General features: G+C 45.7%; 5 protein-coding genes across 5 annotated transcripts; 2 read left to right on the forward strand and 3 right to left on the reverse strand.

Annotated features, from left to right (window-relative positions):
• Positions 1-71: 71 nt before the first annotated feature.
• On the reverse strand, positions 72-4,620 carry C8R40DRAFT_1056050 (Sec8 exocyst complex component-specific domain-containing protein; the record flags this gene model as incomplete). The annotated part of the gene is made up of 18 exons (XM_046225049.1): positions 72-260; positions 318-525; positions 574-692; positions 740-851; positions 910-1,088; positions 1,138-1,278; positions 1,339-1,593; positions 1,645-1,709; positions 1,759-2,143; positions 2,191-2,313; positions 2,366-2,449; positions 2,501-3,138; positions 3,187-3,289; positions 3,340-3,508; positions 3,567-3,768; positions 3,816-3,933; positions 3,979-4,028; positions 4,080-4,620. The coding sequence occupies 18 exons, from the start codon at positions 4,618-4,620 to the stop codon at positions 72-74; spliced, it is 3,681 nt and encodes a 1,226-aa protein (XP_046081889.1).
• A 72-nt stretch (positions 4,621-4,692) lies between these two features.
• On the forward strand, positions 4,693-5,835 carry C8R40DRAFT_1163020 (uncharacterized protein; the record flags this gene model as incomplete). Its single annotated transcript, XM_046230327.1, has 5 exons — positions 4,693-4,849; positions 4,906-5,147; positions 5,199-5,294; positions 5,349-5,721; positions 5,783-5,835. The coding sequence occupies 5 exons, from the start codon at positions 4,693-4,695 to the stop codon at positions 5,833-5,835; spliced, it is 921 nt and encodes a 306-aa protein (XP_046081890.1).
• On the reverse strand, positions 5,699-8,202 carry C8R40DRAFT_1125171 (Alpha/Beta hydrolase protein). The gene is made up of 4 exons (XM_046228968.1): positions 7,537-8,202; positions 7,239-7,484; positions 6,789-7,189; positions 5,699-6,730 (listed from the first exon to the last, which is right to left on the reverse strand). The coding sequence occupies exons 1-4, from the start codon at positions 8,195-8,197 to the stop codon at positions 5,993-5,995; spliced, it is 2,046 nt and encodes a 681-aa protein (XP_046081891.1). The 5' UTR covers positions 8,198-8,202; the 3' UTR covers positions 5,699-5,992.
• On the reverse strand, positions 8,203-9,614 carry C8R40DRAFT_1125172 (uncharacterized protein). Its single transcript, XM_046228969.1, has 8 exons — positions 9,561-9,614; positions 9,506-9,513; positions 9,343-9,456; positions 8,911-9,294; positions 8,514-8,842; positions 8,435-8,462; positions 8,318-8,382; positions 8,203-8,260 (listed from the first exon to the last, which is right to left on the reverse strand). Exons 1-5 carry the CDS (start codon positions 9,562-9,564, stop codon positions 8,690-8,692), a joined length of 663 nt encoding a protein of 220 aa, XP_046081892.1. The 5' UTR covers positions 9,565-9,614; the 3' UTR covers positions 8,203-8,260; positions 8,318-8,382; positions 8,435-8,462; positions 8,514-8,689.
• Positions 9,561-14,521, forward strand: C8R40DRAFT_627799 (uncharacterized protein). Its single transcript, XM_046235694.1, has 11 exons — positions 9,561-9,922; positions 9,975-10,565; positions 10,611-11,300; positions 11,352-11,690; positions 11,741-11,946; positions 12,012-12,846; positions 12,898-12,959; positions 13,013-13,202; positions 13,252-14,058; positions 14,108-14,261; positions 14,315-14,521. Exons 1-11 carry the CDS (start codon positions 9,698-9,700, stop codon positions 14,482-14,484), a joined length of 4,269 nt encoding a protein of 1,422 aa, XP_046081893.1. The 5' UTR covers positions 9,561-9,697; the 3' UTR covers positions 14,485-14,521.
• The last annotated feature ends 77 nt before the right edge of the window (positions 14,522-14,598 follow it).

Consider the following 14,598-nt stretch of genomic DNA (forward strand, 5'->3'; position numbering starts at 1 on the left):
ATACGTATAACCGTACTTACGAGGAAAATTATACGGAGCAAGAAAATCATACATCCAAAATGATGCCCTCATCAGTTCTGTTGAATTTCTAAACCGTGCAAATCTATCACATACATGCTATAGTTACGATCCGTGGCTTGAGATGCTAACGATTGTCTGGGATCTGAAGGATTGGGATCGACACCGCATTGAAGCGCGAGCATCGTTTGATAATCGTCAAAACTGAACTCCTGGTGTTGTTGAATGCCATTCAGCATATCCTAGCGCAAAAACAGAATCAGGGCACAATATGGGCCAAACACATCAGGGTTACATACCGTAGGTGATAAGAAAAATAACGAAAAGTACCGCTTCGCACGATCGAAATTTTCGTTGGAGTTGACAGTGATTGTCTTCACACTCTGCTGAAGCGCCAGAATATTGCGCAAAATTTTCCTGATACCGTATACATTAGGTCGGCGTAAAAAACGTGCACCGTTGATGAGAGTATGTTCCATCAGCTGGCCCAGCCCCGAGAAAATGAAGCTGGCATGTTGTGAGATATTTATTTCAATGAGTCATCGGTCTACTCACCGCCGTGCATTCAGAGGTACACTTGGGGATATGTGGTCGTCGCACTCGCTCAGATTGTTGTTGAGGTCAATGACATGTGGATCAGGTTCACCAGCCTCTCCATCAAGAGAGTAGTTGCCCTAACAAATGTCAATTTTTGGAGATTTACTCGATGTGAAGACGTTACCCTCATAGCAAGATCAAGGTAATACACCGTTCTACACCTTATGTCCACTCGAATGGTATGTAAGATCAACTCGGAAAGCTGCTCGTATGTTCTTAAAAGAGCCTGAAACCGACTGAAATAACGAAAAGGTGTCAGCTAAGTGGGCGTCGTTTAGATATCGTTCTACCTACAGTGACATCTCCTTAGAAAGAGTAAGGCTGAGCTGATTTGTCGGGGACACAATTGGAACATACGCCACAAGAGGAGTATAAGGCATCGTGGTGGCGGAAAGCGGTTCCAAATTTTGCGGCGAGAGTGGCGCATCTTCAGGATGGGCTTTTAAAGCACTAAGCTCCCGGGCAAACCAAATCTAAGCAAAGGAACATCAATAGGAGGTCTCAAAACTGGAAGTTACTGACGATACTGCGATACATGCCAGCAAGGGAGACCAGATTACGTATAGAAGGTATTAGGTCAGTACTAGCCATACGTCTTTGACCTAAAAAGTCTTGCTCCAAGTGCGTTTCTTGCCGCCAGAGTTGTTGTTGTTGAGATATATCCTCTTCCTATGAACCATGCGAGTTGAGTATTGAATAGGTCAACAACCTTACACGACATACGGTAGTATTTTGCAACTCAGTCAAACAAGGCATCAGTTCCGTCCGCTGAGCCCACTGCGCTGCTAAAGCGACTTGAGGTTGCAACAAGTCACCGGAAGCGGAGCTTGAGACAAGATCCTGAAATTTGTCGCTACATCGTTGATAGAACTGAATGACAACGCCGAGGATCAAACGAGAATAACTCTCTCTGTGGAAAGGGGTTATCTGAAGCATCGCGCATAACGAGTTGATCAATGCCATCAGGTGAGTGCTGACCTGAAAGAATAATTAGGGTGGGATTTCCTCCTGTGATAGCGTAGTACGCACTTTGATTAAAGGCTCGGGCGATATTCGTTTGGAAAGAGGGTCAGGTTGAAAGGCTTCAGGTCCTGCTGACGACTCTGAGCTTCCACATACATCTGAAGACAAAACACATACCACTAATGGCTTGATGGAACAAATATGATACTTTATCTTCCAATTGAGGCAAGTAAATGTTCAAAACGAATTCATCCAGGACAGTTCCAGACTCTCGCACAGATTCTATATCGGAAGGAAGCACCGAGCGTACACGGTCGAGGAATGCTAGAGTCGGTTCAAATAGCACACTAACATGAAAGGCATTGGGTTTAATCAACAACCGATGATGTTGACCTGCCCCTAGAATTCTGTCCTCTGTCAACATCGCAGACTGAACGGTGTTTTCTGTGGAACCTTGCACAAGACCGGGCATAGTGTCTTTGAGCACTTGTGTCAATTCATCCTCATGAGTGCGCAACATTTTGTTGGTGAGTTTAAGGTCTGTATCAGCAAAGCGGAAGAAAGACTACAACGAGATTAGCTTAGGCAGTACTGGGTTGAATGAGTGCTAACTTTGGTCCTATCTCTGGAGAATCGGCCTTCTCTAAGAGTATCGTTTATAGATGAAATTGGGTTTCTCCCAGACGTAACACCTTCGTCTTCATTTGTAAGATAATCATAGACCAAAGTTTTCATCTAAATCACAAATGTGCAAATGAGTAGTGCAGTCACAACCGAAAGCACTCACCTCGGCTTGGATAGATATCCAAATATCAACAAGAGGGAAAAGTGTTCCAGGTTTAGTGCCAGTTGAGTCCTTGAACTCCCTTCGCTATAATAGAGTATGTCAACAGTCGTATGACTGAAGAACGAAATTGCTAACAGAGCCTATTCTATTTGCTACTTCATATATCACCCTCAGGCCTTGAGAAACAGCATCAACCTTGGAGTACAATGTCCAAAAAAAGTCTCGCAGAATTTCCTGGTCAACTTGCTGCGCTGATGATTCTAGCGCAGCAAGTCTCAAGGAAGAGCCCGGGAAATAACCCTGATGCTGAACGACGAGTGATGGGTCAGAAGAAAATACATATACTCCCTCGGACTTATGAGTAGAAAGTCCGAACATAGAGTTACGCCTCCCGTACTCCGCTCTTTCAGAGACCTCATCAATCGTCGTCTCGACAAGCGAATATATCTCGCTTGTGAGCCGTTGAGCGACGATGTCGAGTGTGGATCCTAATCGGCCCAGCACGGCTAAAGACTCCAGCACAGTTTCTAGATATGCGAACGAATCGGCTTCGGGGTTGAGAAGGGCTTGAGGACGAGAGGAGGCGCTGTAGTTAAGTGAAGCGACAGATGGAATGGTAGCATTGGACTCGTTTACATCCATAGGGGCGTCATTAGGTCTGAGAGTGAGATTCTGCAGGAAGCGCGCTAAACGGGTGGCTGGAAAGGTGGGCGAAGATGGTGACCGGTCTGGCAAAATTGTAGGGGGCTCATCTTCAAATTCAACCTTGGGGACTAAAGAGGTGTCGGCTAGGGAAGTTGGCCTTAAAAAGAAATACGCACAAGTCCGCTGATTTGGAGAATAGGAAGCCCATCGAGAATCACACCAGAATGACTTGAGAAATAGATGACCATGAAGCTCGTCCACCAGTATTTCACGTAAAGCCTGATAGCATTAATGTCAGAAGCAAATTATAAGCCACAGAAAAATCTTACGGTTTCTTGACCCAATAGATAACTTCTCAAATCTGAGACTGCGCCAATTTCTTGCATTTCGGGCTTATTGATGATCTTTAAATTCCGAACGAGGAGAACAGAAGCTTGTAGCAAGCGTTTCTCCGACATCAGTGTTTCTAGCAAGTCTGGTACTGTCTTCAGATGTTCACTGACAAGGGGAGAAAAATCAGTCAAATTACTAACATCCCATGAACACGTCGACATACATCTGGTCCAAGAGGTGCATCATCTCTTCTAACATCTGCCCCCTTGACCACATTTGGACCAAATCTGCCCGCTTGCTTCCTAGGGCTTCTTTGGATTCCTGGAGAGACGTCCGAGCTTCATCTATTTCATTTTGAGTGTCCGACAAATGATTTAGAAGAGACGCGTGATGGGGTAAAGAGGCGGCAAATGCCTGATAATACTCTAGGGAACATCAAAAATGGTCCAGTATACCTGATAAATAAACGCACTGTCGACTGTGCCCTTCAAAGCACTGAACAATTTGTACTTTGTATCTTGGAAAGAATTCATATCCTTTCCGGTGGATCTCTGATCTAATAAGTCAACCGCAAGATCTACTGGATTGAACTTCGCTTGGTTAGGGCAATTCAACGGTGAGGGGATGTATCATACTTCTGGATCAACGACAAACTCCCAACCATCTTTTACTTGGTTCAAAACGGCTGTAGTCTCGGATCGGTATTGCATGATTAGAAGAATAACTGCCTACACACCATCAATATCCCCTGGTCGGGGCCTTACTGGCCCTTTTTTACCTGCCATCCTCTTCTGATACTGCTGCTGCCTCACCATCTCTGCGGCCCTTTCCTCATCCCGCATTCGTTGGTACTCATAATCATCACTTCCATTAGTCATAGCGCGCCGTCTGGTGCCAGCCGACTGGAATGCTGAAAGCACAGAGTTTAAGGTCGGGGATGTAGCGTCATCATTAATATCACTATCGCCGGTTCGCTGACGCTGAGGCTGCCTCGGGCCAGTAGGACTAGTCCGTACGGTACGGGACGCCGTTGAATTACTTGATATGCTGTTTCTGTCTGTTTCGGAGTTTCGAGACCTTAATTCTGATCTTTGAGGTCGAGAAGGTCCATTGGTTGGGAGAGCGGATTCCGAAGCGTACGAGTTATTGTTGGGTGTTGTAGGCCGTGATATTTGCAAAGGCCTTGTTGATATAGAGCCGGTTGGAGACGTGATATTTGTCCGGGATACAGATGCAGAACGGTTTTGACGAGTAGGAAAGGGAGGAGCTCGCGACATGAATTGTTCGTCGAGGGTTGACAAGAAACAACGGTTGCTTCCATCATTTCCATATTTGATCATATTCTCCACATGGACGTTCCTTCTTTCTTACAACCACAGACAGACTCACAATACGCAAATTCTGTCTATGTCCATTCTATCTTTCAGCACTCTAAACCACTTGGTTTTTCAAAGACAATTTGGTGGCCAAGTGCAGATCCGAGCACGGTAGTCCTCTTCATACCAGGTGCTCTTTCGCTGACATTTCGGAAATCTGCTTTTACTGACTTGGTATGTATTAAGGGAATCCCGGCCTCTCAGAATTTTATATTCCGTTTCTCTCCGCCCTGTATCACCAATCCAATCGTCTTTGTATATTAGCACAATCACATCTTGGGCATACCGAAGAAGCCACTGCCTTTATACATGACCTTGCAGCCCAAGTCTCCGCCGCTATAGAAGGTCTAGATGCACTCAGGCAAACTTATCCTGGCAAGAAATTTATCGTAATTGGTCATAGTGTAGGGTCTTGGATCGCTTCACAGGTCAGATTCAAGTAGTTACCATGTTTTACCAGCTCACCAGTCTTCCTAAAGGTGCTGAAAGCCAGGCCAAGCGAAGTGCACTCTGTGTTCTTACTGTTTCCTACAATCACAAACATTCTACATACTCCAAACGGGCGAAGTCTTTCCGTAAGTCAGTGGATGGATCTCATGGTCGTCCTCTTGTTCATTGACCACTCATAGTGGGCCTTTCGACCGCCTTTTCGCTATATTATATCGAAGTTCTCACTTCTTTTGCGTCCGATCTTTTCGAGAATTCTATCTGCGTTGTTCTCTGAGTGGCCGAAAGCACAACTTGCCGTACTCCTTAGACTGCTGCACTCATCTTCTTGTATCGAATCTTGTCTTAGCATGGCGCACGAGGAAATGAACACCATTCGCGAGCTTGATGTCGAATTTCTGGAAACATATCAACACCGCATACACATGTACTTTGCTGAAACAGACGGATGGGTGGGGAATAATAAGGACGTGATTCTACGCTCTTTCAATCCTGATCGTGACTCAGTCAAGATAGTCCATGGTGATCATGGCATCCCCCATGCTTTTTGTATCAGTAAGTGCATTTGATATTATTGTCATGAAAAGTCACAACCAAGTTATCTGACCCCCTGTAGATCACAGCCAAGAATTAGCAGATCAGTGCATCCGTTGGATGTTAGAGCAATGACTTCGCTATACCATGTATCCAGTCTTACCGAACTCCCAGATACTGCGACTGCTTGAAGTATTCAGTGCGTACAGTAAATACACGATATATAGCTATGTATCTTGGTATCATCATTAGAAATTAGGATTCAGAATCAGTCGTTGGTTGTAAGATAGGGTCATGAAGAAGCTGCACCAGCGGTCACTGGTTTGCACGAGCTGGATGCGGGAGGAGAGCCAAGGAAGGCTAATGAAACTAGAGAATCAGACACGCGCGATGTCCAATTTGGAAAAAATCCTTCGGTCCTTTTATCCTTTTGGCTGTTCTCGTCACCAGGTGCAGTAGATTGTATGATGTTAGCCTTATAGTCCAGTTGCCTGTAGTCTGAATGATTCCGCGATAAATCTTCCGCAGTTTCGATGTGAGTCGGATATACGAGTGCATGATCTTGAGGTGGTGGGTTAGGCGGGATCAGCGAGTTTGCCCATGGCGGAGAGCGGCTCGGGCCAGGTTCAGCCCTCAAAATAACATCATCTATCACTTCGCCCTCATCGGCAGCAAACATCATTTCCGTGAGCCTATGGGTGGAGGATTTCGGATTTCGAATCCTACTTGCTTCTAGTGAATCTGGATTCGTTCGATCTTCTTGTGACTGTGAATCGACAGTGCGCCGCGAGACTCCTGGATCTTCAGACTGTATGTTAGCCCCTCCACCTGCTTTATTTCCTTTATTTCCATCTTCATCCACGACACCGTCTACCTCCCTGGCGAGCATATCTGCAATGCCAAGATAAAAGGTGGCAGGGCGAAAATTTATCTGCTTTCCGGTAATTTCTGCCCATTTGAACCTGGCAGGATTGATCCAGCCTACAAGATCGAGATGGTTGACATTTTGCAACGTGCCCATATATTTTCCCTGTGAATACAAATCGAATCAGCAAGAAAGAAAATGAGGACAGTGACAGTGATCTCGCCCATTTGGCCGACTGTACTGAAACAAGTCCATCGTTAGGTCCCTCCCTCTCCAACACTACTGAATGGGGCCATTTCCAAGTATCAACCAACCCTGGTTCGTAGACCGAGCCCCAGCTGAAATATTTGACTCCAGGCACGTCCGGGACATCTTCGTTGAACTTCCGCATGCTCTCTAGGGTTAGGCATTCAAAGGCTTTGCCATCGCCACCGCCGTTTGGAAGGAGATCGAGAAGGGATAAGAAAGAGTCCATGCGCCCCTTTCCGAGCGTAGCCAGGAAATGGTCGGCGAAAGAAGAACCGCGGTGCGGAGTAGCGATGGTGGTTATGGATAACACAGAGAATTTGCGTTGGGTTAGACAGGTAGTGAGATAACGACAATCAATCCCTCCCATACTATGTCCTGCATCGAGCTTAGTTAAAGTAGGACTTGAAGCACATCTCTCTCTTACCAATCAAATGAACCTTTCGCCCAGGGTACTTGGCCGATACCGTCTCTTCCAGAACTTTTGCTCTTTCAATAGGGCTACTGGTTGCTGGCACACGAGTAATGAGAACCTCCGCGCCATTGGCCTCTAAGACTTCCTGGACACCACGCCAATGGTTCAAACTAATGGGTGCTATGGAGGGTCCAATCGTAACGGAATCAAAGCCGAGAAGTCCATGACAGAATATGATTGGGTTACGAGGGGAGTGATCTAGATAGAAGATTTGTAAAATGAAGCACAATATCATGAACTTCAAACTCACATTTCTTTCGGATGTGATCTTGCTCCTCTCGGACTGTTGCAGCTCTATCTTCCTCGGCAAGTAAAGTATCTACATTATCCTTATTTCCTGACTGGAACCACCACCAAGATGCTGTGGGTTCTGAATCAGAGGGCGCAACGGTGGAAGTAGCTCTCGTGTGTGGCCGACGGAGATTCAAGTCGCGCTGAGAGATACTGCGGAGGGAGTCAAGTGAGCTCATTGAAGGCGACAAATGGCTAATGTTGATATTCGGAGAGTTAATGGGATTATTTGAAGAAGCGTTAGAACGTATTCGGGATGTCGGGGATGGAGGCGGACTGGAATTAGACGATGAAATTATGGCTTCAGGAGAGAGTGATGCAGTAGGGAGTGTGGATCTCGTAAGATTGTCGAGGAAAGGTGGATGCCGGGCGTGCGCAAGAGAGAAATGAAGAAGTTGTGCCGAAGGAGGTCGACGCAGCGAACAAAGCGGCTCGTGTAGAGCTTCGTTCAAAGATACTAGACTTGGTGAGGACAAATTCGAGCAGGAAGATGCAGGTGATGGTTCTTGGCTGGAGGGTTTTCCATATGGTGACCATGTACCCAGCCATCGTAATACTGGAATTGATTGGCTGCTTTCACCCATTAGAAATCGACATGAAGGTTTGAAAGCAAGTTTCATTTTCTTCTGTGACTGTCATCATGCTCCCTTCTGTTCTTCCAGCGCGTCCTGCTCTCTCAGACAGTAGGAGGTTATTTGGTTTCGATATACATAGAATCATTCATTATTGCTGATGAGTAGCGACGACAACCCGAGAACAGCTGGAAACATCTCAATCTCTAGCCAAGGCTACGACTCCCCAAGAGTAAGCCCTTCGCCACAAATATTATACTTGCGCAACTCTCATTAGCAGCTAGGACCGCGATATTCCTTTGTGCCTTGCAAGGTATCTCTGAATTAGAACCCGTAAAATCATCTCCAATATTTCTTCTTTCAGATTGCCATAAACTTTTTCCTTCGCGGGATCGCCTCATGCAACACCGCAAAAAAGAACACGGCTCCGATGAAGATAGCAACATTATCACTTGGAATGAATGACCGAGCGGGCTTGAACCGTAGTCTTACACTGTATTATTATAATAATATTGTACAAGACAGTGGAGCAACGAGCTGTTAAAATGCTAAACGGAACATGAATTGGAAACTGTATTGCTTGGTGTCCGGGTCCCAGTGGGACCAATTCCAGTAACCGGCATCATCTGATTCGTCTTCGATTTCTCGAGCCGGAATTCGAAAAGCAATCGTCTCGTAGGGTTCTGCAGCAACCTAAGAAGAAAGGTAAGTCAACGACAACTCACAAGCAGAAGAACACAGTAGTCAAAGAATGCACATACTATTAAATACTGATACGCCTTGTTTGGAGGTTCCCTCTTCTGTTCCCAAGCACTCATGAACCGCCGTCGCGGAATGACACCCGCCTTGATTTGAGGTAGATGGACCTGCACCATCATGCCTTCCTTTCCAGTTTCAATGTCTCGTACTTTGGTAACTCGATATCCTGGTCGTCCTATTTTGAGGAAAACCTTGCGCTGTATAGTACTCTGTGTCGGAGCAATCATTAGTTGCGTGTCCTTGGCGTCTCGAGCGGCACGACGCGCAAGATTCGTTTGGTGCTTTTTTCCTTGTGTGTGAGCGAGATATGAGCCTTCGTTGGTGTGTAACGTAAGACATAGACGACATTCTAAAGAACCAAGGTGATTCCTCAAGATGTAAGGATCCTAACGCACATCAATTAGCTAGTGACAAAGGAAAGAGAGAAAACATACCTTAGCTAAATCAATCGTTTCTAATGCCAGCTTCCTTAACCGTTCTCTACGGTCAACATTTGTTTCAGACGCTCCTGCAACTCCTCCTCCTCCAAATTTGGATCCAACACGATTCTAGGGTAGACATTGATCAAATTGCAAGAGAGAGCAGCAGGAGGGTTACCTGAAAATCTGTTGATGTATCAGTATTGTCGAGAGCATTGTAGCGAACGACTTACCCATTCTGAGACGTTGTTACGATTAAAAAGATCTTTAAGGTTGAAAGTAAAGACGTTGAGTACGTAAGTTTCAATTCGAGTTCTACCTCTCCGGGCCGCCAGATTTTTTCCTCCTACTGAACCAGTACTGAACTACAATGGCTGCCCAGAAGCGCGCTCTTGATGACTCTTCTTCCACACACAAAACTAAGAAGCCCAAGATCTCACAACAACCCGAGAACACTCAACCGGTTTCTGCAACCACGAATTTGACTGCAGATGAAGTCGATTTTCCACGAGGAGGTGGGACAAGTTTCACACCATTAGAAGTTAAAAGCATCAGGGCGGAGGCGATGAAGGAGGCTCATGAGGAGCTCTTCAATGTAAGCCTCGATCAAATTTTGCGCTCTGATGCTCATTTATCTTGATCTTTAGGAATCCGAAATAGCAGCTAGAAAGGGAAAAAAATCTAAACGAAAGTCCGAAGCCGCTGCCTCCTCCAAAAAGTCTTCCCAAAAGGTCGAACATGCTGCACGGATTGAGCATTTGAACTATAAAGTGCGTAGACATATGTGCTACATTCAATATGATGCTGAAGTCACACAGCGAATGAGTGTCGGAATGAAAATTTTCGGTCAAATAATAGCTATACAGCCCCTCGCACTCATCGTATCTCTGCCTAATCAACTACTAGGCCACGTTCCAATCACCAATATTTCCTCCCAACTCACCACTTTACTCGAACGCATGGACGTTGATGAGGACGAAGATGCGAAAGAGTCTGAGTCTGAGGATGAAGAAGAAGCTGAGTCTCGTTCTAAAGTCCCTGAACTTTCCGACTTTTTCCATAATGGACAATATGTACGTGCCACAGTGACTACTCTTCACGTACCTGGTTCCACGGATGTGACCGGACTTGGGAAATCTCGGGATGAGACCATCAGGGCTAGTCGAAGGGTAGAGCTTAGCTTGACTCCGGAGCGAGTAAATGCTGGAGTACAGAAATCCGATCTCAAAGCGGGATATGTACGTGTATAATTGCTTGTGAAACTATCAACTGACGCGCTTCAGACTTTGTCCACCTCCGTCAAGAGTATTGAAGACCATGGTTATCTTCTCGACCTTGGCATACCGGATATATCTGGATTCTTGGCTTTCAAAGATGTTGAAGCAGAGCTCCTAGGCAAACTGCAAATTGGACAGCTTCTGGATGCAACCATCTCGTCCATTTCTAAAAACGGACGGACTTGCAATGTCACCGTCAATCCACAGGCATTCGTCTCATCGACGGTGAGAGCCCCAAACACATGCCCTACCTCTTCGAGATTGATCAATATACTGCAGCTTACTGAAGTCAATCATGTGTCTTCAGTCTTGCCGGGTACTTTGGTGCAAACACTAATCACGGCTGTGCATCCTACAGGAATCAATCTCCAACTGTTGGGTTTTTTCGATGGGACTGTCGACGAGTTTCATTTACCGCGCAGAATGACGGAGAAAAGTCTGAAAATCGGTCTAAAGGTTAAAGCGCGAGTATTATATTATCTGCCGTCTGCGCCGCCCAAACTCGCTCTGAGTCTCAACGAACATGTTGTTCGGTTGACTAGCCGTGACGTTATTCCACAAGGCTCAGATACGCATTTTCCAATGCAGGAGATTTATCCTATCGGAACTTTGGTGAACGACGTGAAAGTCTTGAGAGTAGAAGCAGAGCGTGGTTTGACCGTACGATTGGACTCCGGGGTCGATGGCTTTGTGCATGTTTGTACTTCTTGGCCGTTCATGGGTGTCTATTGTTGATCATTACCCCAGATTTCTCATATTTCGGACGAACATTTACTGTCTGTATCGAATTCTGGCCCGTGGAAACCTGGCTCTTTGCACCGCGCAAGAGTGCTAGGTTACTATTCATTTGACGGTCTTCTCCAACTGTCGCTGAAACCATCTGTCTTGGCACGTAAACATCTTCAAGTTACGGATGTCCACGTCGGTGAAATCATCAAGGGCGTGATCAAAAATCTCAATGATTCTGGATTATTTGTTTCCTTGTCCGAAACTGTCGACGGTGTGGTGTGGCCAAATCACTTCGCAGATATCAGATTAAAGAATCCGTCAAAAAGGTTCAAGATTGGTGCTACCATCAAATGTCGAGTGAGCATTTTCTTCTTCTTGCAGACCTGCGAAAATTAATGGACCTTCAGGTTCTTGTCGTAGATGCAGAGCGAAATCGAGTCTCTTTGACCGCCAAGAAGTCGCTGATTGAATCGGACCTCCCCCGGATCACTGCTTTTGAGCATGCTAAAATCGGTGTGGTGGCACTTGGAGTCATCTTTAAAGTGCTACCAAAGGCTTTGATGATCGAATTTTACAACAACGTGAAGGCAATCGTTCCTATCAAGGAAGTTAGGTATATCATATATATTGACCCCATTGACCGATAACCTCTTATATCTAACTCCACTTCACTTCTAGCGAGGAACCTGTGGAAAACCTCTCTTCATTATATACCCCTGGAAAGGTAGTCAAGATCCGCATCATAGCCTTGAAACCCGAAGAAAAAACTATAATAGCCAGTATTCGCAAATCCGGAGCTGTTTACAAACCGTTCAGTCCAGACATTTCCGGCGTTGAAATTGGAAACATAGTGCAAGGTGTTGTTTTCGAAATTCACAAGGAGAATGCTGTTCTAGCTCTTCAACCCAGCAACGTCCGAGCGCTGATTTCAATCAATAACCTGGCGAACCATCGCGGCATCTCAGCTGCTCAACTCAAAGTTGCCTTAAAGGCAGGCGATAAGTTAGAAGCTTTGGTGGTGGTATCACGGAATACCGAGAACAACTTTGTCATCGTAGCCAACAAACCAAGACTAAAGCTCTCTCTTGCCAAAAGCGTCATCTCATTGGATACTGTTGAGAGCGGTCAGTCTGTGGGTGGTAGAGTGGTTCGCCACACGGCGTATGGAGTTCTCGTCAAGCTGTCTTCCCATATTGGCGGCGTTTTATACCCTACCGATGTCTCTGATGATTTTGGGTCTGCTACACCTTTTCCCGCCATGGATGCAATCCTGAAAGCGGTAGTAGTTTCGGTTGACCAGGATAGGAAGCAGTTGATCCTTTCCACACGGCGTTCGAGGATGTACCCTGATCAAGCCAGTAAAGTTGTGGATCGTGAAATAACCCAAATTTCGGATCTGCATGTTGGCGCAAAAGTACGAGGCTTCATTAAAAGTATTACAGATCATGGGTTGTTCATCACTATCGGTCGGAACATTGACGCTCGAGTGCAAATTCGAGAATTGTTCGATGATGTAAGTACAAATCCTGATGTTTGACAATCTCGTACCGACTGCGCATCATAGTTTGTAAAAGACTGGAAACCCAGATTCGAACTACATCAACTTGTACAAGGTCGCATCTTAAGGTGGGCGACAAAATTCTTGGGGCCAGTCGTATCAAGTTGACGGTTTTACTCAGTGCGGAAGCTGATACCAAGAAAGTGGAAATGACACTCCGCTCCGGAGATTTGTCGAAGCCTGTTGCTTTGACCTTCTCCGCCCTTGCCCCTGGTCAGCATGTAGACGGTGTTGTGAAGAGGATAGAGGAATATGGTTTATTTATCCAGATTGACAACTCGAAATTAAGCGGTCTCTGCCACAAGTCTCAGGTAGGTCATTTTATTTTCTTGCCAATCCACTCTAATGTACATGTCATAGCTTTCCGACAATAAGGATGCAGACTTTGCCGTTGCACTTCGCGGTTTCCGAGAAAATGACCGAGTTAAGGCTGTCATCGTCGAAATCAAAGACAAACGGATATCTCTCAGCTTAAAGCCCTCCCGCTTTGCCGTGGAAGATACTGATGACCCACAGGCTAACGATCAACCTATCGACGAACTTGATGGTGTGGATGTCCAATCTTCGCGCAGTGAGGCCGGGGATGAGGATTCATCCGATGACGATGAGAGTGTAATGAGAGTTGACGTAAATACTCAGCCTCAACTGCAGCATTCCTATGCAACGGGTAAATCCTCAAATGCTCCACTCAAGCTTTCCGATTATCAATGGTTTGGCGACACTGTCGACGTTGATGCCTCACACTCCCATGAATCCGATGACAGCGATGATGAAGCACCTTCGAAAAAGAAGAAAAAACGCAAAGAGATTGAACAGGATTTGACCGCTCAGATGCATTCTAAAGCCCCTGAGTCCAGCGCGGATTTCGAACGCTTACTCCTCGGCTCCCCAAATTCATCGTATCTTTGGATACAATACATGTCGTTCCAGCTACAGCTTTCTGAGATCGAAAAAGCACGAGAGATTGGGCGTCGTGCGCTGGATAAAATCAGTTTTAGAGAGGAGGCGGAGAAACTCAATGTTTGGGTTGCTCTTCTCAATCTTGAGAATGCTTATGGAATTGACGAAACACTGGAGAAAGTATTCAAAGATGCCGCCCGAGCGAATGATTCGAAAACTGTTCACTTACGACTTGCCTCCATCCTTGATCAGTCAGACAAACACAAAGTAAGTCGTTGGTTTCGTGGCTCATGATCATCAACTGAAGATGTTGCAGAAAGCAGAGGAACAATATAAACGGACATGCAAAAAGTTCGGTCTGAGCTCGAAAGTTTGGACCTCGTTTGCAGAACACTATATACAAAGAGGGGAAATCGAAGAATCCAGAAAGCTCTTGCCTCGTGCATTACAAAGCCTGGAAAAGCGAAAACGTGAGTAGTTTTCTTCCTATGTATATGGCCCGAGATCTCTTACCCAGGAACAGACCTGAAGACTATTTCTCGATTTGCCCAGCTAGAATACAAGTTTGGCGAGCCCGAAAGAGGTAAAACTCTTTTTGAAGGGATTGTCGACTCCCATCCCAAACGCTGGGATATGTGGTCAATATATATGGATATGGAAGCACGTCGATCTGACATCCAAGGTTTGAGGTAAAATATCTGCATACCGTATATATTCGTTTGCTCAGCCCATTCATCTGCAGAAACCTTTTTGACCGTGTTCTCAAACTCAAAATGACCAGTCACAAAGCAAAATCTTTCTTCAAGA

Source organism: Lentinula edodes (genome assembly GCF_021015755.1).
Source record: "Lentinula edodes strain Le(Bin) 0899 ss11 chromosome Unknown C8R40scaffold_42, whole genome shotgun sequence".
Lineage (NCBI taxonomy): Eukaryota > Fungi > Basidiomycota > Agaricomycetes > Agaricales > Omphalotaceae > Lentinula > Lentinula edodes.

Excerpts from the sequence above, each read along its gene's own strand:
- C8R40DRAFT_627799 (XM_046235694.1), top strand. The coding sequence starts at position 9,698 with ATGGCTGCCCAGAAGCGCGCTCTTGATGACTCTTCTTCCACACACAAA. Across the intron at positions 10,566-10,610 it reads CCGATCTCAAAGCGGGATAT|ACTTTGTCCACCTCCGTCAA; the intron begins GTACGTGTATAA and ends GACGCGCTTCAG. Across the intron at positions 13,203-13,251 it reads GTCTCTGCCACAAGTCTCAG|CTTTCCGACAATAAGGATGC; the intron begins GTAGGTCATTTT and ends TACATGTCATAG.
- C8R40DRAFT_1125171 (XM_046228968.1), bottom strand. The coding sequence starts at position 8,197 with ATGAAACTTGCTTTCAAACCTTCATGTCGATTTCTAATGGGTGAAAGC. Across the intron at positions 7,190-7,238 it reads GCGAAAGGTTCATTTGATTG|GACATAGTATGGGAGGGATT; the intron begins GTAAGAGAGAGA and ends AGCTCGATGCAG. Across the intron at positions 6,731-6,788 it reads CAGTACAGTCGGCCAAATGG|GGAAAATATATGGGCACGTT; the intron begins GCGAGATCACTG and ends TTGTATTCACAG.
- C8R40DRAFT_1125172 (XM_046228969.1), bottom strand. Across the intron at positions 9,295-9,342 it reads AAACGATTGATTTAGCTAAG|GATCCTTACATCTTGAGGAA; the intron begins GTATGTTTTCTC and ends GATGTGCGTTAG. Across the intron at positions 8,843-8,910 it reads AGGCGTATCAGTATTTAATA|GTTGCTGCAGAACCCTACGA; the intron begins GTATGTGCATTC and ends CTTTCTTCTTAG.